Here is a 24,588-nt window from a genome sequence, read left to right as displayed (position 1 = left end):
GGAAAACACTATCTAGTTAAGCAATCTTTTAATTTATGTTAAAAGGGAAGAATGCATATTTCTTAAAGCTTATTTTCATTCAAAATCAAAAAACTTATTTCTAGCATAATTAAACGACAAAAAATCATTACATATTCTTTTCTGCCAGGAAAAAAAAATTGCTGCAAATTATAATGATATTAACACAATTTTTTTAAAATAACTTACTTCTGTTTGAATATGTTACATAGTCTCTTAAGAGAACTGAGTCTTCTAGAAAAGGTACTGCTTTGCAAAGCTCAAATGCAAGAAACTAGCAAATACCAGGACAGAAATTAATATATCTCTTGGATATGTCTTTCTCAGGAATATGTCTCAGCTCTTCAGAGAAGTTTCTAAATGGTGACTTTGTCCATACATAGATCAGTTGAGAAATATAACTTGTCTTGTATTTGGAAAATTTTTCTAAGAAAAATAAGTTAAATTTATAGTACTAATTTATATTTAAATTTAGTTAAATTTATAGTCCTAATAAAATGGGTGGGTATGTGAGTAATCAATAGCAAGTATAAGATCTCTCACCCCAACCTCTGTTTGTGGCAATAATTGAGCACCTGTAATTAAATTCAAAACAGGTAAAGTATCAAAAGGCAAAATTAAAGAAACTACAAAATTGCTTTTTCCTTGACTTTGCAAAAGAACAACTTTAAACTGAGTTTAAAAACAGATTTCACGGGGCACCTGGGTGGCTCAGTGGGTTAAAGCCTCTACCTTCAGCTCAGGTCATGATCCCAGAGTCCTGGGATCGAGCCCCGCATCGGGCTCCCTGCTTGCAGGAAGCCTGCCTCCCCTCTCTCTCTGCCTACCTCTCTGCCTGCTTGTGGTCTCTGTCTGTCAAATAAATAAATAAAATCTTAAAAAAAAAAACAGATTTCACAGCCTATTCCATACATAAAACCAAGTTATCCTTTCTTTAATATTGTATGTATTTTAATTCAGACTTGTCTTTCATCACTATATTCATGTTTTTCTAATGCTCATGAGCACCAACATATTCACTCATCATATGCTACACAGGAAACAGAATAATGCAAATCATCAAGGTATGATTAATTCAAAATTGCTACTCAGTTTAAAATAAATTACTGTTGTCATGCATTACAGCTCCAGTACCCAAGGCATCTCTCCAGAGGATCAAGGACTTTTTGTTCTACTGTTATTGGGGGCCAAGTATTACTACCATCAACAAGACCTTACCTCATCTATTGTGGGAGTAGACATGGGACTGGACATGTGGCCTGGCATGAGCATGGCTGGTACTCTTTATTACCCACATTCTCCACTATCAGTCACTCTTCATACCTACTCTGTATCCTAGGACATGCATATGCTAAGAATAGGACAAAGTGAATTAACTTGCGTGTTTATTGATGACTTTTGAATTAGGTATGCAGAGCACTGTGCCAGTCTTGAGGAAATTGGAAAACCAGATTTCTATTTATTTTGTTTTTATTTTCTAGTTTGGGTGGCAAGGCATCTACAATATTAAGCATTAATACACACAAAATAACAAGTGGAGTTGGTTTTATGCATGCAGAAGTGAAGGGTAGGCTGTGTAAGCTATGGAGGTAGACAGAAGAAATAGATGAATCCAGCTTGAGGTAATTTTGTAGAAGGTGGGGCAATAGCTGGGCTATGTAGATTAGGCAAGATGGGTATATTTTGCCACCAAGCAGTTGGAAATGATCCTGGTGGGCAGTGAGGAGGCTAGCCTGGCTTAATTGTAAGGGACTTTCCAGAAACTAATAGAAGATACAGTTTGCTAAGAAGAGAAGCAACATACTTCAGCAGACCTAAAATGGCAGGAAAATCTGGAATGGGTCCCAGAGTTGGTGAAAAATATTTAGAGATACAGAGCAGAGAAAAACTAAAGAAAGCTGGTGTTCTGTTACATTTTTAAGGTATTTTTAAGTAATTTGGCATGTAAGTTTCGGTCTGGAGGCTCAGGGGTTAGCCAGAAAACCTGGTAATCAAGGTGAGTGGTTAGTAGCAACAGGAATAAAAATAAGGAGACAAATATAAGGTATTTTTTTTTAAATGAACTGTGTCAATTAAAAATAGAAAGACAAAGGAAAAAGGAACAATATCCAAATATTTATGGAAGTAAATTATTCAAGGAAGAACTTTAGAAAGAGAAAGACATTATAGGGTGTCCTGGTAGATGAAACTGCAATATATTTTTTAAGGCAAAGTAGTGAAAGTGGATAGAATATCAAGGATCATGGCACTAGGTCATGGGAAGGTGGGGGCAGTACAGCTTTGATTTCGTATTGTGGGATCATCAGAGGGAGGAAAGGATCCTTTGAAAACAAATTAAGCTAAAAAGCAAAATGCAAGCTCTCATTTGGTTTGGAACACACTGGAAAAAATCTGACACTGGGAGAAGATACTTGTATCTCCATTAAAAAAAACATCAGTTACACTACTAACAGTTACACTACTAACATTGCATGGCTCTTTTAGGCAACATAGGGCAGGTGAGGGCGAAAACCTACAGTGGTCTCTGGAAAGTCCTACAGTTATATTCTCATTCGATAGATCCACTAGTGAAGGACTAGTCACTCCTCTGGGATCCTTTCACTGTGCATGTGTATTTTACAAACCAGTTTTGCTCATTAAATTCAAATAGAGAATTGTGCCTGGTTGTTTGTGGGTGGTCTGTTTGTTTGTTTGTATTTCTGCATTTCTATCACAGCTGCTTGTTTAAATGGCTTATTTGGCTTCTAATCTTGCATCTTTTAAAACTATTTCAAAATATTTTATCTGTTTTTTAATATTTAATTTTGTAAATGCATGGGGGAAAAAACAAAAAAACAAAAACCACAACTATGCTAGTGTGAGAGGTACAAAGAAACGTTTCCTGAGGTCTTCATTCTACATTTCACTTCCACAAATATTCTTTCTCTTAACACCCTGATCATTTTGGAAACGACTTATCGAAATCTGTACCAATAGTTTTGTTAATTTGTCTAATGTCAATACTCCTTATGTCAATATCTCTCCAGAGAAGAAGGATCAAGTCTGATTTTTGTTTTGTTTTGTCTTACACTATGAGCACAGACCACCCCCCCCCCAAACTAATGGGAACCTATAGTGGGCACTTATCAAATGCCTGTGAATTAATGAATGAATAAATGAAAGACTGAGTTAAGATGATGACTTTTGCTCTGAAAAGGAAACTGAATATCTTTTTGTTTATGGTTTGTTAGTTGCAGACTTTTGAGTGCTGGAAAATAGTTGTCCAATTCTGGATCCAGAAGAATGCCTTGACTAGGAATGAAGGAAATTTTTATTCCAAGTTCTGAGGTCTTATTCCAAATGACTGATCTTAATACCTCAAGAAAATCATAAACCACATACTCCCAGCTTCCTCCCAGAACTAATAAAAAACAAACAAAACTCCGTTTTAGACAACTAAGAGCTTAAATAAGGCCATATTAATAACATGGAAAGACAAATAAGAGACATCATAATACAGTAATTTATTGTGGTCTCTTATATTGGCCAGTCTCTGCAACAATACAGATCATATTGATTCACACTCCTTCAAAACAGGAATTCAAAAGAGCTCTCCATAATACTGGTTTGATTCATTCCATTATTAAGAGATGTAAGATAATTAGAAGCAAAGTAAGTCTTTTAAATAAGCAGTTGTGGTAAAAATGCAAAATGCTGGTTTGATTCATTCTATTATCATTCATTCCACTATTGGCAAAATTTCTACATTGCTTTTATATAAAAGACAGATTCCCACAGTCACCTTAGTCAGCCAAGGCTCAGCTGGTCCCTCAATCTTCTGTGCGCAAAGTATCTGCCTTATTCACCTCTACCAAGCATCTCACTTTAATAAGGCACAAGCCATGTTTTTTTGTATCCATAGCAGATTTTCAACTTTGATCAAAGTCTAGGCCTGCTCAACACACTTTCTGAAATGCAAATCTAATCATGTCACTTATCTGCTCAATGTTCTATCATTGTTTCTCATTGTTCTTAGAAGTCCTACATCTTTAATGAGATTCTGCATGGCCTGCTGCCTGTTTTCAACCTTATCTGACATTGCCTACCCCTTAGTCCAAGCATCCCAGCCAGGTTTGCTTAGCTCCTTTAACACAGCAAACTTCTCTCTTTCTCTGGCTTTTACCCAGATTTTCCTCTGTGCCTAAAACTCAGCCTCACGCTCCACTCAATGGCCACGTTGGATTAAAATCTACTGACTGGATTCACGTTAAATCCATTCAACAAATATTTTCTGAGCAAATCTCATGTGTCAGGTACTGTTTTAGGCTTTGGAGAGCCAGACAATAATAAATCAAACAATCCAAATATAAATAGGAAGTAATCAGGTATGATCAATGTAATGCAGAGAATTTTTTTTTTCAAAAGTACATGACTTGTGACATGGTGGCTCTTGTTAGATTGGTTGAACATGAATGGATGCTCTGAGAAAAGAAGTTCAAGCCAAGGTTAGAAGGGCAGGAATGAGTCCCAACACAGCTCTGGGGCAGGCAGAGGGAACGGCAAGTATAAAATATCTAAAAAGAGAATGAGTTTGGTGTGTATAAAGAACAAAAGATGGCTGGAACTGAGATGTAGAGCATTTTGAGATGAACTAAGATACAGGTACAAGAGGAACAGACAAAGAGATAAAGATACATGATACAGATTTATGAAAGGTTTTGTTAGATAGGTCAGGGAAGGAGTTTGAATTTTATTTTAAGTGACTAATGGAAAGCTAGTGGAGGGTGGTGAGCAGAAAAGTGAGTTGGTGTAATTTATACTGTAAAAAGATAATCTGATTTTGCCGTATAGAGAATGGATTATAGGTATGGAGCAAAAATGAAAGAGGAAAACTACAGAAGTTCAAGGAGACTCGGCTTAGTTTGGTAAAGGGGGAAATGGAAAGAAGGAGGCAGATCCAGGATGCATGTTGGAACAATTCAGAAAGAGAAGCTGAACTGGTTATCGAACATAGAGGAGAGACAAATCAGGAAAAATCTACAGTTTTTACTTGATCATCCAGAAGGATGGCAGTGCCAGTGCCATTAGTATAGCACTGTGTTGAAGAGAAGACTGCCTGGTTAGAAGCCTGGCTTCACCACTTAATGCCATCTGACCTGTATGACTGCAAATAAGTCACTTAACCTCTCTGCTCATGTGTTTCTGCACTTACAGAACTGGGAAAATAACAACTCTACCTCATAGGGTTATTGTGGAAATTTAATAATGCCAATAATATAGACTGCTTAAAACAGCTTTTGGAATACAACAAATCCTCAATGAGTGTGGCTACCATTATTATTGCTCTTGTTGCAGTTATTATAACAACCTAGATGTGGAAGATAATGAAATACACACCTGTGAAAATTAACATGTTTTAGCCACTAAAGTTGAAATATTCATTAGATAGCCCCATGGAGGTGTTGATAGGCAGAAGCATATAAATCTGGGGGCACCTGGGCAGCTCAATGGGTTAAGCATCTGCCTTTGGTTAGATATTGATCTCAGGGTCCTGGGATCCAGCCCCACATCAGGCTCCCTGCCGAGCAGGGAATCTGCTTCTCCCTATGTCCACCCCCCGCCCCCAGCTCATGTGGGCATTCTTTCTCTTTCTCTCGAATAAATAATAAAATCTTTTTTTTTAAAGAAGTATATAAGTCTGAAGTTTTGAGGAATAGGCAGTCCTGAAGATAGTTTTGGAAGTCACTTACAAAGAGATGGTATTTGGAGATTTAGAGCATTGCATGAAGTCCCCAGGGGAGACACTGAAGAGGAAATGGAAGGGAGCCAAAAATTCTGCTTAATGGCATTTCAACATTTAGAGATGGGGTAAGAGGAGAAGAAGGGAAGGACGGTGAGAAGGCACAGACGGTGAAGTAGGAAGTAATCCTGGGATGATGCCAAGAACAAGCATGTTAAGAAGGGACTAGTCAACTGTCTCCTACACTATGGAGTGATCAAGTAAGATAAGAACAGAGAAGTGACCAGTGGAATTAACAAACTGGAGGTCCTTGGGAATCTTGATAAAGGCTCTCTCAGTAGAATATAAGAAATCGAAACTTGAATGTCATTTCCTTTGAGAAACCTTTTCTGAGTGTCTGGAATAGGCTAGCACTTGTCATTTCTCTAGTACTTATCATCCAGGTAATTGTAAAGAAAGTTGACTTTGCATTAAATCATTATCTACGTAAAAGATATCATTTGTATAATTATTAATTTAATTTCTCTCTTCCCTAACGGCTAGTAATTTACTGGATGGCAGGGATCATGCCTATCATGTTTTTCACATTATCCTTAATAACTAGTAGAATGCCCGATACATAATATTGCTCAGTTTACATTGAATGAGTGAATAAATTAATGAATGACTACACGACTGTACCAAAAATACATTTTGAAAAAAAAAAAAAGAACTTCTTTTAATTAACACCTACATTAATTGACGTGCTTACTTTCAGTTTATTTCTAAGTTGGTGGCATAACTAAATAATTGCTTTTATTGCAAACCACCTGAAATCATTTGGGAGGAAGCAGATAAAATAGTGAAAAAATACTCTACTTTGCCCTGTAACATTATTTGTCTTAAGTTTCTTTATTCCAAAAGATAAATGATATCACTACTCCAGTAGCTCATTTTAGCAGTCAATCTAAAATCGATTACCATCCAGCCCTTATTAAAACCCAGTTGATATAAGATATTTGAGAAAATAAATCTATGGACCAAGTTAACTGTCCATTGCTCTCAGTTGGTTTTTAGCTTTATCCTATTGTAAGTGAAATCACCAAATATCTTCCTTGAATTACACTTAGTTAGGTCTTTTAAAATGACATTATAGAAATTATGGGCATTTATTATTATGTCCTTGGCTTTTATAGAGGGTTAATATAAGTAATCATATACTGAGAATATCTGCATTTCCTAATGACATCAAAACTATCACATGGTTTCATGTTGTTCATTGTTCCAAATAAAAACAAGCCATATGATAAATTTTGCTAAAGTATACTGAGAAAAAGCTGTGCATTTTTTTATTGATTCATATGTAACAATTATGAAATTCAATTCACTATGTTTTTTATCCTTCTTCTAGGAAATTGAGATATATATTTATATTCAATACCAATGCATGTTCATGGCTTAAGTTCCTGTATCTTTTCTCTATAGTATATGTATTCCTTTGTGCAATTTATTTATATGTGTGCTTTTGTCACAAATTATCTCCACTTTTTTGAAGCAGAAAGAGCATGAATAAATAAAGGGAAACTGAAAGAAAGTGCTACTCTCTTCCTTTCAGTTAATCCTAGAGATAAATTGCTTTTCATGATCTCATTCAAATAAAACCAATTCCATAAAGACATTTTGACTTGTCAAGGACAGCTTGCCTCCATTGTCTACCTCCTAGGAAAATATTTGGAATATCATATAAAATTAAGTATCTTACTATATACTACTCCCAAATATATGGTCACATTTAAAGATTTTTATTTGTCTGTTTTAGGACTTAGAGCCAAACAGAAATTAAAACCATACAAAAAAAAAATAGACACAGCAAATATCAAGAATAATGACAAAACATTGTGCCACTTCAGAAGTTAATATGCTTTTCTTTTTAAATTATAAGCATTACCTAGACTTTACAAATATCCTTGCTACTGAACTGCTCAGATTCAAATATGAAAAAAAAAAAGCTTCTTTTAAATGATTTAGCCCTATATGGCATTATAAAGTAAGCTAAAGTGTAATATAAGTAGATGAACTTCAACTTTTTTTTTTTCCCTAGAGAGGGGTGGTATAGCCACTAGATTATTAAGTACAACACTAGATTCCTAAAATTTGCCAAATCACATGGGCTAGAATTATGAACACATAATTGTCTTTAAAATATCCATATCAAGACAAAAGTAACATTAAATTTCCATCTGATAAAAGTCTTGTTTGCCTAAATTAGTTCTTAACAGTGGTATAAAACTTTTTCATTTTCTCTAAAAATAACTATTAACTTTATTCTAAACTTAAAGAGGCAGTTGAGACACATTTTTAATGCAAAATTAGTTCATGCATTTTTTTTTTCATTTTTGAGATTTGAAAACATAATGTTTGGGTAGTTTCTATCTTCAAAACTGTTAATTGCATAATATCCCATCCTAATGGTGAGCAATTTATTTCTTATTTCCTTCCACTTCTTGTCCATAAGCACATATATTTATCCCATTTGCAACCATAATATTCAACATTATTTCCCTCCTTTAAGGGCATATAATCAAAACATTTCTCCCTAAATTTCCATTATGATAGTTTTATTAACTATCATGTAATTTTAAAAATAATTTTAAATGTAATATAAAAATAATGTAATTTTAAAAACAATTCTGTTAATAATTATGTTTTAATGTATTTTTTAAAACTATGTAACAATATGCTAAATAACAGAGGATAGAGAGTTAAAACTGGCTGGGGAAAGAGAATGTATACAACCAGAAGTGAAAGAAAGTCTAAATGTTCGCTGGATGGATGAGCCTGAATGAGATACAGTTACAGAGACCGCTCAGACAAAACAGGGGAATTGAGATTAGCAGGCAGTGCCCTGTACCCCCTTTCCTTTTTTCAACCTTATTAGCAGCTTTCTTTATGGTCACTAATAGCATTTCCAATATTATAATAGGGGTAGTCTATGTCACCACTCTAAAGGAAATCACAAAAGGTCTCAGTTGACCAACTAACTCCCACCTGTTCCTAGGTTCATCAGAGCAATACTGTAATAGGAGATAATTTTTCTTCTATATCACTTCTACTTTGCGGTGAACAAAATTTTTTTTCAACATGAAATGCTTTAAACTGGAATCTTGCCTCTAGATAGCTGTATGAATTTTATTACTAAAACATTATCACATTTTTACTTATTGCTAAAACAAACAAACAAATAAAGCCTGTAATATTTCTCCTCTGGGATGGCAAATTCAAATTAACACTAATTACATTACCTGTTTCAGACATCTTGATTTTTTTTCTGTCAATCTTCAGAGAGCAACGGTCTTGTAATTAGACAAATTATACATTGAACCCCCAAATTCATATTCTTTACACCAAAGCATCCAAATCAAAACACAGCTCAGGATTTCCTCTGATGTGGGACCAAATCTTATTTTTGACTCTTTTCCAGCACTTGCCCAAATGAAAACTAAACAGCAATACTTTTGGATCCCATACCCAAGAAACCTTGGCTTACCTTGTTACTGTTAGACAAATTATTAACAGCAAGAACCCTATAGTCTTTATTGTTGTCAGATGAGCTGTTGTTCTGGTTGTGGTATACCACACACGCAAAGTGTGCTGAAACAAATGTTTCAGTAATTTATTTCTCATGAATTAATTCATTTAAATATATTTCACAAGGCCCAATACACATTTGAGGAACAAAGTGACCAGATACATACACCTCTTCCAGAACCAGTGTTCCAAGATGCACCTAAAAATGTTCACTAACAGAGTTTTGTACTTTATCATATTGAGAGGTCTAGAAAGGACACCTGGTCCTTAATGCTGGTTATCAGGATATGATATGTTTCAGAGCAACAAAGGAGCAAACTGTTAAGTTAAATCCTAAATTACAGTAGAGCAAAACAAATATTGAGCTATCACTGAGAAAATCATCCATCATCAACACCAACTCTGCTTGCCATTATACAGACCAAGCAATTGACTGATTTCTTCATTTTTTAGTTACTGAGTCTATTGTCCTGCAATTCAGTCATTCAAGGTGTGGTACTTAGGGATAGAATATGAACATAAATATAGGATTCAAATTGGATCGAAGTCAGGTCCTTGTCAGTTATACATAAAAAATGGGCTTTATTTTTAAGGTTTGTTTATTTATATTTATTAAAATTTATACACTTTATTAAAATAAATATAAGGTTTATATTTATTTTAAAAAGCTTTATTAATGTAACAGTTCATTTTATGGAATCTTACTTCATATGAGTACAACTACTAACAGAATGAGGCAACATAAAAACGTCTGGCTAAAAAGACATTTTTTGATAAAATAAATACATGATTAAGTGGATGGTCAAGTCCTTGAAAACACTGCTGTACAGAAAGTGACATTTAATTTTAAATTTTAAATTGGCAAACTAGTCACTGCTTCAGGATTTTTAACTCAAAAATTTCAGAAAAATATGAGAATAATAATAAAAGCCACTGAGCTATAAAGAATACTATAAATAAAATTAAATATATTAAAATATTGAAAATTCTCACATTAAAGTCTTACATAAAAACCAAATGACAACACTGATATTTAAAATTAAGAAGATGATTATGAACATCTCTTCATACAACTTTCCAATATACAGTTTTCATTGGTGGGAAAACATTCATACTTGTCCACTGAAATTGTAAGAACATCTGAAGCAATTCTGATCAGACACTATTTGGAACTAAAGTGTACTTGAAAAATGTTACAGAAATATTTTACACCTACATTTGCCATAGTATATCCACTATCCACCACATTCCAAATTTGAAATAACAAAGTAGAAACATATCAAGATTTCACTTTGTGTTGCTAAAATATCTTCTTCCCCAAGACATACAAACTTGATCGACAAAAGCTATTGCTTTTTTTTTTACTATTTTAAGATTGATGAAAATAGGCTTATAATTACATAGAAGTAACTAACACTGAAGAGGAAAAATAACTGCTCCTCAAATTCCAAAATATATGATATGAACAATTACTATAAAGGAAAACATAAATTCTTTTTTAAAAATCTTTCAGAGATTAAAAGTGTGAGGTGCCCTTTTGTTGCAAATAACAGCATAAATTATATGCCTTTAGAAAGTATATAGTATGTGATGAGATTCTGAAAACAATTAAGATTAAAAAGATGAAATCTTTTGTGATAAATGGTACTCTGTCAGCAAATACTCTTAACTAAAATACCATAATATAAGTGTCTTATTAAATGATAAAGTAATTTTAGTCCCGTAATTTTGGCAATACTATAAAAATAAAATTATACAAGTAGAATATCAAGTTTACCTTTTAACAATGGGTTATTACATAAGACAATATGCATATTTCAGAGTACTTGATATTTTACAAATAATATTTCCCTATAATTTTCTTCAAAACCAAGGATATACAATTTGATTTTGTTTTATATGTGTATACATTATTGACTTGAACTCTTTATCACCTCATAAAATCAACATGTTTTCCAAATCAAATAATTCAGTGTAAATACATTTAGACAAATATTTCTAATTATTACCTGACAAATCTTTTAAAAACCCAAACCTATACCACAATGACAGACAATGTTTCCCCAAAGCCAGTCCATATGCATATTCTCGAAGAGACTTATAAACTTGTTTTTAAACTCATGTCAAATTTCAGGCAATTTTATGGCATTATTAAAAAAAAAAAAAGTGGAAGGAAAAATTTGTCCAGGGACTAATTCTTCTTTAGAAAGGCCCTGGAATTGTTGCCTTTCATAGGGCTATCAAGTGAAACCAGGGAAAACATCACTCAACAATGAGAATAATTTCACTATCTTTTACCTTCAAATTTTAAAATCAACCTTACCTGTCTTCCATCAAGTAATTTATGAACACACTTACAGAATTTATTAAAAATATCAAAAATTTTGGTTCAAAGAAAGTCAACAAGCATAGAACAATGAGTGAAACAAAGCAAAGAAAACAAAACAAATCAAAACTACCACATACTTCATGGATTAATGGTGAAAAGAAAAGAAGAGATTTCTTACCAAGTACCCCAAGTCGATAGTTGACTGTGATGACGATCACATTGCCATAACTTGCCAAGACACTCCCATCATATAAATTTCCAGTACCTTCCATATATGAGCCACCATGGATATACACCATCACTGGTTTGGGACCCCCACTGTCCCGAATATCTGAAAAACAAATGGTTGGCAATTGTCCTTATCCTCAAAAAACACACATAATGAAGCAGAGAATACATTTTCCATTTTAGGGACAAAAGAGAATGATTTTAATATAGTTCTTCAAATTGCTGTTTTGTTAAAGTGTTTCTTCAGCAACTCATATTAAAAATATGAACAATAGGTGAAAAGAGCAATAAGTATTCACTGTTTTCTAGCTAAAAATTTTGTTTAACATTATAAACTGAATTACAAAACTTGGACAAATTGAAAATGGGTGTAAAGTTTAGTGCTTTTTGATTGATTTCTAAAGTGACTGTAGAACAAAAAGGATGAATGACAATGGGTCTTAGAACTATTTTTTTTTTCAATGTCATAGATCTCGTATGGAATTTATGAGCCATAGGCTAAGGACAATGTTATCACTGTTATTGTGAATAAAACACTCTGGTTCTCCATTTCTTATTTACCATAAAGACTTTATTGAATGCATCATAATTGTATTGAATAATTTATGCTCTAATTTGTGAACATAATTACGAAACCATGTTTTAGGTTCCAAAAGTTTCATTTCACTACTCAAGTACCAACTGGCAGATGAATGTTTAGGCAGTACAGTCTGCATTTTGTTGTTGTACGTGGGGTACTGTCACTTCAATGGTATTTATTTGTTAAGTCTGGGTTATCTGCTCACTCCACCAACCCTGCCCTCTGGAAGAAGAAAACAAACTAAATTATATTTTTCATCTCTTTGTATAACTCCTGTACTCTTCCTAGTCCCATTTTGGCTATATGATTTTGTCATGTAGACATAAAATAAAATACAGCTAAGACCAGGTATAAAGTACCCAACTTTAGGATGACATTAAAGTGACTTCTACAGCTCTGACTTTTAATCAACTGTGTTTGCTTTTCTAAGATACTTTCCCCAAATTTTGTAATTTTCAATAAGGATCTAGAAATAATACATAAGGGAACCATAAGATAATTTTAATTGGTATTAAAAATGCCCTGATTTCTAGAGAGGTAGGTACTTAACTTTATATTGGCATAGTTTTAACTATCTAATATTGAAATATTATATATGTATGTATATGGTTATGAATACATACATACACACATCAAACATTACTGTTCTATAATAGCCCATTATGTCTTTTACCCACAGTTGAAACTAAATTAGATTGAGTGCATTTTCTTCTTGTTAATGACAATATTAAAAAACACCATTTAAAAGTGTAGATTTGTTCCTTTGTTTTTGGCATTTTTTATCAAACTTAAATCTCCTACATCTTTGCAACTGAGGTTTCAGCTTTCAGAATGGACTAATATAATATAAACTCATTGAAAAATCCGGTTATTATTTAGATGCTCTTTACATTTCCTATGAAAAAGGTGACTAATATAAATGCCTCAACTTTTCTACTGCAATAATAGTGATTTCCTTAAATTAAAAATCCTTTTAGGATCAGAAATGGCAGCTCAACTCATTTGTCCAGATTTTCAAGTTAAGAAAACAGCTCACTGCAGAATTCAGAGACTTTTTTAAAAGCCTACTTTAAATTTAACTTAATACCAGTATATACATTTACCATAATCCCCTCCTTCCTCTCCAAGAGTGTACTTGAGAAGAGTGTCTTATTTTTAAGTGGTAAGAGGAGGATACTTTGACATCAAAACTATCCATTAGACACAACTACATTTAGAAGGAAAATTTAAATTTATTTTCTCCTTAAATCCTTAGGAGGGAAAATGGTATTCACTCATTTGTAAAGATGTGGGGGCTTGAGGAGATGTTAGGCTTACACAGAGAAAACAATCCTTTTGAAATTTTTAACTATCTTCCATTTTTAAATGTCTGTTTGCTACATACAGTTTTAGCTTATTTTTCTAGGATGGCTGGCACCGAAGAAGCAATAATAAATTATTAAACTGAAATCATTAACTGACTGTTCACAGCAGACACTGTACTCTGCTAATTGTATGCTTGTAGGTAGCACAGAGGGAGGCTGTTTCAGAATTCTTCTTTAATTAAAATTACATAGAATTACAAAGCACCAACTGTGAACTGTAATGAAATCTTGGTAGAACCATTCTGTTCACCTGGAAAACAATACAGGCACACATTGAGACAACTTGCCACATTTTATACCTAATAACAGAATGAAGTGGACATTGTCAAGAAACACTGAAAATATGACAATACATCCCATGAGCTATTTTGAGTGGTATCTCTTTATTTTTCTTTGAAAAATTAGACTTGAAAGCATTAAGAATAGTTTGAGCTGATTCTAATTTCCAATTTGTCTTTTCAAATTTCTCAAAGATTTCAACATTGTCTAAGAACTTAATATACCAAGCAGTTCTTTTCTGGAAAGTTATGTATGATTCTAGTCTTATGTTCTGAACAATATTTCTTTTTGCTTGAAGTAATCCTGAAGCTTGTGCTATATGGGGTAATTATCAAAATTTTAGGGGCACCTGGGTGGCTCAGTTGGTTAAGCAACTGCCTTCGGCTGGCTTAGGTCATGATCCCAGGGTCCTGGGATCCACTCAGCAGGAAGCCTGCTTCTCCCTCTCCTTCTGCCTGCTACTCTACCTGCTTCTTCTCTCTCTCTCTGTCAAATAAATACATAAAAATTTTTAAAAAGTCACATTCATGAAAATTACCAAATTTTGATACTAATTATCAAAATAAGTAAAATTCTTGCATATAACAATCTTTAAAATTGCTAATAAAGTTTGGAAAGATGTCATATTTCTATTACAGGATAATTGGAGTTCTATTTATGATAGTGTTTTCATCATAGGGGTCTATCCTAGACTTTATTTTCTTCATAGTATATAAATCTTTTGATGTAAATATAAATAGTAAATGGTTCAAATATAATAGTATAATAATAAACAGTGTAAATTATATCTATATTTACTTTTATTTAAAAAAACAGAATCTTCATAAATAATATATCAGATAGCCTACTATTGAATACCATCTGCTAATGTCATCATTTTAATAAAATTTTAAGGAATCATTATGTCTTTAGTGCAAATGTGTTAGATGTACTTTAGTAATTTATGATGAATTTATTAGAGCCAAGTCATCCCTCTAAATCTTGTCTCATATTTTTCTCTATAAATAAGGTAGATTTCACCTAATATTTCTGACTTTGCCTAAGCAGCTGCTACTGACTTTACTAAAATCAAAACCACTCTCAGAGACTAAAACACTAGTTCAGGTACAGTAAAAATACAAAAGTTCATGAAACATGTTTATATTCTCTGTTATGTGCATTTTTTAAAGCCTTGCCAAGCATCTAAGTCTCTGAAAAGAGTGGATGGTAAAGGAGGAAGTACTACACTGATGGTTATTTAGGGTAGGAGAGTATGTAGCTTTTCAGGTTAAAAAAGTCATAGACTTGGAATCTGAGTAGATAGCTCTATTTTAAATTTTAGTAACTATTTTATCTTCCTGATAAGCCAAAATTTTAAGGCAATGTAGGAAATGTCAAAAGATCTAGAGCAATTAATGGGGATTTATTTGTGCCTGACAACCAGGGTTTGGGAATCACAACTCCCTTTAATGGTCTTAATGAAAAATTATTAGTCACATAACTCCTTAAATATGCTTACTGGTTTCCTTTTCTTAAGAAAAAAAAACTCATTAAGTTTTTAATTGCCAATAATTGAGAGTTTTTGGCATTTAATAGTTTTTAAATTGTGGGGTATTGCCTCAATTAAATTTTTCTCTGATATATTTCAAGATGTTTTTGTGTCTCCCTTACTAATTCTACCAACCTCAGGCACCAACCTCATTCCAAACCAGCAAAAGAATATAGAAGTGCTGGCTAAATATAATTTTTAGTTAAAAATATATATAAAAATCTATAAGAGCAGTTTTAAAAGGCTATATTTAAAATATAAAATTGCATCTGAATATTGAAATATTAATATTAAGGTATTCTTAGCACATTTAAAAGAATTTTAAATATCTCTTAAATTCCCAAAATAAATTGGTAGAATCTACAGTGTTGCTTTGACCCATTTTTATCACTTCAGATTAGTCTTTTTGAAACTATGGAAATAGCCTATGAAATATGTAGTTTTTTGGTTATTATAAAACACAAATGTAAAGTGATAAAAATTGTGATTGGCCTAAAGATGGCAAAAGAATAACTAACGGTAAAGACACAGAGGAGAATTAGAAGTAATGAATAGTGCTCCACTAAGAAGCCTTGGGTTAGTTTAAGTGAATGAGGAGCACCTTCCGGTGAATATCCTTGGTAGCCTCTGAGTTCAATAGCTGAGAAATCAAGTAAAGATTTCAGTTATCAGTGAATAATGGAGAATAAGTAATTTGACTTCTGACTAAAGTAAAAAGTAATTTGTCAAGTAGTTTATATTTGTTGTTTTATGTCTAGTGATGGTGATTCATAATTTGGAACAAATCAAAAATGAAAATTGGCCTTGGTTTTTATTCACACTCATGTCTACAAAAATAATTGTAAAAGGAATTGAATAGAAGATGGTCAGACTTTTCTACAAAAGGTTTTTGGTTTTTTTTTATCCTGAAGAATAGTTGAATTTATCTTTCTTGTCTTTGCTGTCTTAACAAGCATCCAAAACAACAGCGCAGAGGAGAGGACTCAACTTGAACTGACTGCTCTTACATTCTATACTTTGGAGCATTTAAAAATATATATTGATTTGATAAGTCTTGTGACTGACGGGCTTAGTACTTAACCTGAATACCACCTGCCAATTTAAACAGGGGTTTTAGTACATTTTTAATGGCTACTTAAAAATGTTAAATGTGCTTTGAAAGAGGTCTGTAAAACAGATTCACGTTTATGGAGTTTAGCTCATTATGGTGGCTCAGAAGTATCTTTTGTAAACTTTTAAATGTCTTACTTGATGCTATTTATCAAAAGAGAAGAAGTGCATTAAATCAGCAAAGTATTTTTTAAATAGGAAAATTATGTATATTAACTTTGTGAGTTCTTTCAGAAAATTTAGAGTTTACAAAGCGACACACTAAGAAGTTCTTTATACTTAAGTATTATTTAAATAACAAATGTCTAGGAGCTAAGGATTTTCAAAGGGCTTAGCAAATCCCAAAGCCCCTAAGTGGAAGCAGTCTTCTTAAAGCTGTGAGAACATAGTCAACAAATGTCTCGAATGTTTGAAAACTTCTGATTTCCAACAATATTTTTAAAAAACACAATTTGCATTTTGATATTATAAGTTTATTTTTATCTATTTAGCATTCAAAATGATAACTCATGGACAGCTATAATGATTTATTTCAAATATTAATGACTGCTTTGTGTTTAATCTTTAATTCACTGTTGGGATTCATGGTAAACATTTTTTTTTTTAAAGATTTTATTTATTTATTTATTTGATAGAGAGAGAGATCACAAGTAGGCAGAGAGGCAGGCAGAGAGAGAGGGGGAAGCAGTCTCCACACTGAGCAAAGAGCTGGGTTCCGCTGGATCCCAGGACCCTGAGATCATGACCTGAACTGAAAGCAGAGGCTTAACCCATTGAGCCTCCCAGGCACCCTGGTAAATGTGCTTTTAATCAGAGATCATAAATTTCATTTAATCAAAATAATTCTTAAATGTTATAAAAATATTAAAACACAATATAATGTTTAAGCTTTCAATACTTCACCTCTATAATTCAATTTTCTACTGTGAAGTAGTTTATTAAATAAATATCTAAATGAAGGTAATTCAAGTTGTTTAGTAAGAACATATTCATTCATAGTTGTAAGTCATGTAACTAGCATTTCTGCTGAACTGCTTGTAGGTTATTTTATTTTGGAAAGCCATTCATACTGTATTATTGATATCGTTATGAGATTTAATTTCTAGGGCTCTGGGAGTTACTTTTAAACCTGGGATAACATTAGTCACTTCTCGAAGAATCATAACTAGGTTAGCATTAAAAAAAAAAAAAGTCCTAAGTAGACTGAAGGTGAACTGAAAACATCAATGGGCCCCTCTGGATACTCCACCTAACACCAGGTAAAGGTACACAATAGAATGAGAAGTGTCAAATCAATCTAGCAAGTACTTACATGTACAGAGTATATCAGAATTGTATGTCATAAGAAAGTTAGAAAGAGAAAACAATTTTGATATTAGGAAAGTAGTATATATTTTATTGCTTATAGTTGGCAATACCCAGAAAATCAGAACACTTCTGTAACCCAGGCTAGAAATTATGTGCTTTTGAAATGAAAGGATAGCCATCAAATCTGCCCAGAGTACTGAAGTAGATTGCACAGTGTTTACTACAGTTATCTAAATAGGTGGAATGCCTGTCTTATCTATACAATTGAATTTATTTATATAATATTTAAGCAAATCAATAGAAAACAGCATTTGTGTCATATAAATTATATTGCTCAAGAAACACTTTATATCAGCCTTTGGTTGTCCTTCATTTTATTGGGTATGGGGTTCTTTTTAAACAAACGTCAAAGGTAAAAATGAAACACATTTGATATTGGGTAAAATATTTACATAGATTAGAAAACATGCAAAATGGGTACAGAAAGACTACAGGGGGAGAGATTGTTAGTTCAAAGAATGTGGACAAATTTCAGTCAAAACATGGGATGGAACATATCAAAAGTCAGTTCAAGAAAACAACAAAAAAATGCCCCTCTTTCTAAAACATTTTAATGGTTGGCATCAAAATGTAAAACTTAACATTCATTTTTTTAAAAAAATTAAAAATGTATATTTATGTGTAACAACAAGCAAGAAGACAAAACACATCAAAAACGGGAATTAAAAACAACTCTTCAAAAAAAGACAAGAAGTAAAAAAATAGAAAGGGGTGGAAAAAGTGATTGAGGCCCTTGTCATGCAAATAGATTTGGTGGAAAAAAAAATACCTTCATCTTCAGCACCGTCATTATCACCTAAATCATCTGTCTGTTTCTTTGTAAGGGGACCTAGGATTGAGAACGGAGAAATGGAGGGAAAAAAAAAGACAATTCAAGAATAAACAAGACTGAGGGGAAAAAAATAAATGTAAATACTAAAATTCTCAAGGGTATTTCCAAAAAGAGTGGGGAAGTGGTTAAGTCAAAGTTGATTATCTATTTTGTTTAAGAAAAAAGAATCCCTCTCCCCAAAATATCTTATAGAAGATTTGGTTTGTGAATATATCCAGCATAAAAAATACATAATGGTTTGAAACTCAAGTCATAAGCAAAGGAAATGATTTTTTTTTTAAATATCCACTGCATAAAAAAAGTAAACAGTTTTAGCTGAAAGAACTTAATTTATTCAGTGTCTTTTCTAATTTGAATTGGTGACAACAATAAAGAAAGTAGGCCAAACTCATCTTTAATTTGGGACAATATAATAACATTAGGGAAAACAGAGATATGAACATTTTTAGGGTGTTTTCTTTTTTTCCTCCTAATTTTTTGTAAGAGCATTAACACTTGGATTTTACACCTTTTTATATCATACATTTTTCAAAACTGTGACTTTTTAAAATTACTTGTCATTAAATATTTCCCCATGTGTTTTAATTAAATATTAGCTGTGGATTTAAGACATTCACAACCTGCAAAAAAGTATGAACAGATAATCTCATCACTCTGTAGAGCAACGGTAGTATCAACAGAAGTCAGTGTTTGGTTATTAAGTTAGTTACAGAGTCAAGGCTTACATTTCATAAACAATTTAGTAATACAACAGAATTATGTCATCTTGCAATTTCACGTCCAGTATAGTTATTTATAAAGGAATCATTTTTAGGATAATAATTATATTAAAACACTGTGAATGTTTAATAAATGTTTTATTATACTTAACAATATTAATTTGCTAGAATAAAGAAGCACACCAAAGGGGAAGTCAAAGGCCATTTGCAAGTAATTTTAAGTGTCACATAGTTGACATATTCAGCACACAAAAAAAAGCAAGTGAAGCCCCACATTTCTTTTTGTTTCCACAACCATTTAATTTGTATGACATTTCATAGTCCTCATGCAAAAGCAATCATTACAAACACAGGACACTCAAGTTAAAAGACAGCCAAACACAGCAGTAAGCAAAGAATTTTGTCATGCATAAAATAACAGTCATAGAAAAAGGAAGGGGAAAAAAAGACTGAAAGTCATGTATTGATTTCGATAATATAAATAGAAAAGAAGCAGGCATTAACTGTAAGCACACTTCATAAGGAAGGATTGTTAAACATTTCAAGAAAGTCTTCTGAGTCTTTTCAACGATTACTGTGCATTATGTTTGTAATTCAAACTATACCTATTATCAGAACCCTCAAAGAATGGAAAACACCATCCCAGAAAATGGAAGGGGAAAAAAAGAGATATAATCCAGTTATGTTTCATCAGTGCAGAGAAACAGCCTTGAAAAATAGCACGAACTGGCAAAGATCAAAAGACTGGAATTGGAGAAATTAATGATGTTACTGAAACGACCCATTGACTACTCCTTGTAAGGTCATGGTTTCAAGGTCATTCCAAATATAGACAGAGGAGCTGTACACAATAAATTGAGTGATACACTTTTATAGTCACTCTTGTAAGCAATCATTCCATTAAGAGAAAACCTAGATGAAAACAAGTCTATGTTAATTGACACTCTGTTGCAAGTTCACAGAAATCTACATTTCTTTAACATGACCCTGCTTAGTGCAAAAAATACCCTCAATGTTTTTGGATGTCCATGCAACAATGTAGCTACATTTCTGAAAAATAGAGATAGTTTGTATTTAAATTAAAAAATTGCTGTATCAAAAACTATATTTGAAATATTTCCAGTTTGAAAACCACGCAAAATATTAGGCTTGGAAAGTTGTTTTCAAGCTTTTTATTTTTCTTTTAACTACCTTAAACAGTAAATGAACAGACCTCAACAAATATGATTTCTTGCATTTCTATTTTCAAGGATGCTGTGTAGAAATTATAGCTTGATTTACTAATAGACAACACAGATTAAGTGCAGTGGTCATTATTTTTTTTTTTTTTTTCATTAAAGCAGGCTCCCTGAAGAGCAGAGAGCCTGATGCGGGGCTCGATCCCAGAACCCTGAGATCATGACCTGAGCTGAAGACAGAGGATTAACCCACTGAGCCACCCAGGCGCCCCACAGTGGTCATTATTAATTGCCACCCAAACCACTATCTACTTTCCAATTTTAGATAAATTACTTAATTTGCTTAATTCTTGGCTCTATTAAGAAACTACCAATGTGAGTTCAAAAATTTTTTTTTGCGGAATCATCAGTTCACTAACATTTGGAGACACATGTAAAACCCATCACAATTAAATTAAGTGACTCTCATCACTTTGTTCAGGCCTCTTTTGAGCAATTCAGATGAAGTGTCTTTCTTTCCTGTGCTAGGATACCCGAGGCAACTCATGGGACTTCTTCAGGAAATCATTCAGGTTCTACAGTCACCTAGCCAGTAGTTTTACGTACTTTGCACACACACAGAATTGCTGGTTCTTGGGTGGTGCTGTTGGTTAAGTGACCGAGACCGGCTCTGGGTTTGGGCTCGGCCCTGCCCCAAGCCCTTTGCTCAGGCTAGAGTCTGCTTAAGACTCTCTCTCCCTCTCCATGCCCCTTCCCCCCTCAAATAAATAAATAACTCTTTAAAAAAGCAGAAGAAGAAGAAGAAGAAGAAGAAGAAGAAGAAGAAGAAGAAGAAGAGGAAGAAGAAGAAGAAGAAGAAGAAGAAGAAGAAGAAGAAGAAGAAGAAGAAGAAGAAGAAGAAGAAGAAGAATTATTGCTGGTTCTTGGGTTTGCACAAGATATGATAGCAAGAGAATTTTTATGAAAACATGATCTGCCACTTGTTTGCACATGGGACATAGTTCTCAGTTGCTATATGACTCTGGGTCTGCATAAATAAGGAAGCCATGGAAATGATACTGCATATACCATGAGATGACTTTTCCATGGATAGAATAGTTGAACCATATTTTTTGCTGCAGTCTTATCAGGAAACTGCATGCCTCTTAACAGAGGTGGGATAATGATCACATACATGCACTAGATGGAACATCTTTTACTATAGTAAATCTGAAAAGTTACAAACAGATATAGATATTCAGCATCATAAATAGATGGGGACATCATTATCCTGGAAAAAGGTTAAGTCAAATTCTCCCAACTAAAGAAGTACACTTACCGAATACTAAACAAAATCTGTTATTGTATGATATCAAATTGTTCCCAAAGTATGGGTTCCAGCAATATTTTCATAATTTCAGCATAACTGGGTTTTCTTAACATCAAGAATTGTTTACACATCTGATTTTTTGAAGGTTCCCTGGGAAGAAGAGGGCTGATAACAGTTTTTGGCCAAAATGGTTATAAAAAGAAAACAAAACCCCCAGATTTCCTTTATCTCATATGCTTAAAGGCACAAGAAACAAATATCTGAGAAGGTCCGGCATTGCAAATTGAAAAACCCAACATTGGTTTCTCTAAGGAAGCCTCAAACAGAGTAAACATATGCTTGTGGATTACAGAAACAGATCCCTACATGATCTCAAGATTCCTTATTCCCAGGATGGAAGAAAAATAGCCTGTTGATTTGAGCTTCCTTTTTTCTAAGATACCTAGGATATACAGCTCATTTTTAGTTTATTCTACACTGACATAATTTGATATAATAACAAATGTTAAAGTTTTTTTAACTGAAAGAAAATATAGTAAGAGGTGATTGTAATTAATTTTCTTACAAAAATTAGACAACAACATTTTAGAGACCATGTATTTCCTGTAAAGTGATCAACATTATTTCCCCAAAGGGTAAAATATTTATCCTTCAACAAAAATGTACAGCAATCATTAACAACATTCCAACCATAGCTTATGCTTCTTTTAAACTATAAACAGTGTATTTTCAGTACTAAACAGTTTAAATGGTATCTTAAAGCACCAAAATATAAAGCGACTGAGTCCTCTAAACCTGGAGAAGTGATTTATTTTACCTTGAAACTATAGGATCTGTCCTCCTTGAGGAATGCACACATAACTCTCATTAGAGTTAATAGGAAAGTGGACCTCCTGTCATTTTGAAAGGGAGTGAGAATAATTACTATATTTTATATCTCCTACAGGCAATAAATAGATTCAGTGGTGAACCAACAGGACTAGGAAGGTAAAGGGAATTCCTAACCATGAAGGTAAAGGGAGCTCCTAACCATGAACTTTGAACTCATTTAAATCCCAAGAGTTTCTATGCCATTAATATAAGCATAATTCAAAGTGTTGGCCTTTACAAAGGACTTATGATGCAGTCTTACATTTTAGGATCTGATCACAGTGCCTTTTATTTTTTAAAAAAGGAATAAAAATATCAGCATTTCTCTGTAGTTAACTGGAGAATAATTATGAGACCCTGAAATAATTACTATCCACCCATATTAATGCTGCTTTTTATCCTTCTCTTTGATGAAGGGCTAATATACTTTAGGTCTCAAATACATTAGAACTGATTATAAATTCCTTCATTATGTGTTCAATTCAGCAGAAATTATCTGTACTTTGTGTCATACATATCTGCAAAAGGCAAGCAGGTTGAGGGTATTATTAGCTTCTGACTTAGAAAGCTGGCCAGCCATGAGAAATGTGGCCTTCTTAAGAGAGCAAGTCTTTGAAAACTTTAGGATTATTTAGAGCTCTAGGCTGTTGTGAGTTCCATTGTGATTCATGGACAGCCCTAGCTAATGACCTTGTTCTATTCTTTCCCCACCAGACTTTGAGGTAAACTGACTTCATGGGATTCCTAGGGCTACTTCCACAGAATGGGAAAATACAAGTATGTTGCTACTTGTTCTGGGGCAATTGGATTTAAAAAGATTTAAATATTTTTAGGAATGTTCTTAGTCTGTATAAAACTAGAATCAAGGATGTAAAAATTTGATTATGTCTGCTTTGTATAGAAGACAATGCTGGAATTCAGTGTATTATAAATAAAAGTAGCAGATGTTACTCTATTTGATTTTTTCCAAATTGATAAACGTTAAAATACAATGACTTAAAGAAATCAGATATCATGACAGTTGGTGTCATTGCAAAGGTAGTAAATTTTACCTATTGAAATTTTGTGAGTTTTATAGAATTACAATACACAACTCTTGAGGATACAGAAATGAGTGAAAGCAACTGATTTGGGATAATACTCATTAATTTCATATGACTATACTTATTAACTAAAAGGTTATCACACTTATTAAACCATTGATTTTGTTAATATGTAAAGAAATCATAGCTGAGAATAATTTTCTTAGTAATTTTTCAATTAAAAGACAGCATTCTTGTGCAATGTCAATGAGAAAATAAAAATATAATGCAAACTGCTGTGATGAGATATTGGAAGCAAACTTTGGAAGAATTCATGGTTTTTAAAGAATCCATATCTGTGCAAATCTTGGTGGCACTACTATGCCATGCGTGATGTTTCAGTATCTTTTAGGAGAGCTGCCTATTTAGGCTAGTGGTTCAAATGTACATATGCTATAGAAAGGACCAGATTCCAAGGGTATAAAAGAAGCAGACAAGCTCTGTGTTTATTTTTGTGTTAGAAGAAAACACCTGCATGAAAAAAAACACACTCCCTCAGTTCTTCAGA

At 33.0% G+C, this 24,588-nt stretch overlaps 1 protein-coding gene across 4 annotated transcripts in view; it reads right to left on the bottom strand.

Moving 5' to 3' along the window:
* Positions 1-24,588, bottom strand: part of NLGN1 (neuroligin 1) — a gene marked incomplete at both ends in the record, with an annotated part of 661,388 nt that overhangs the window by 442,313 nt on the left and 194,487 nt on the right. For 3 of the 4 annotated variants that reach the window (XM_080810649.1, XM_080810650.1, XM_080810651.1), the window contains one exon: positions 11,812-11,964. In XM_080810649.1, coding sequence (XP_080666775.1) covers positions 11,812-11,964 — 153 coding nt within the window. Of the gene's footprint in view, positions 1-11,811; positions 11,965-18,859; positions 18,920-24,588 lie in introns of all 4 variants that reach the window. The other variant, XM_080810648.1, reaches the window with a different exon arrangement.

The sequence above is a fragment of the Martes martes genome (assembly GCF_963455335.1).
Source record: "Martes martes genome assembly, chromosome: 1".
Lineage (NCBI taxonomy): Eukaryota > Metazoa > Chordata > Mammalia > Carnivora > Mustelidae > Martes > Martes martes.
The sequence above is the reverse complement of the archived record's forward strand: the minus strand, read 5'-3'. Positions and strand labels throughout refer to the sequence as shown.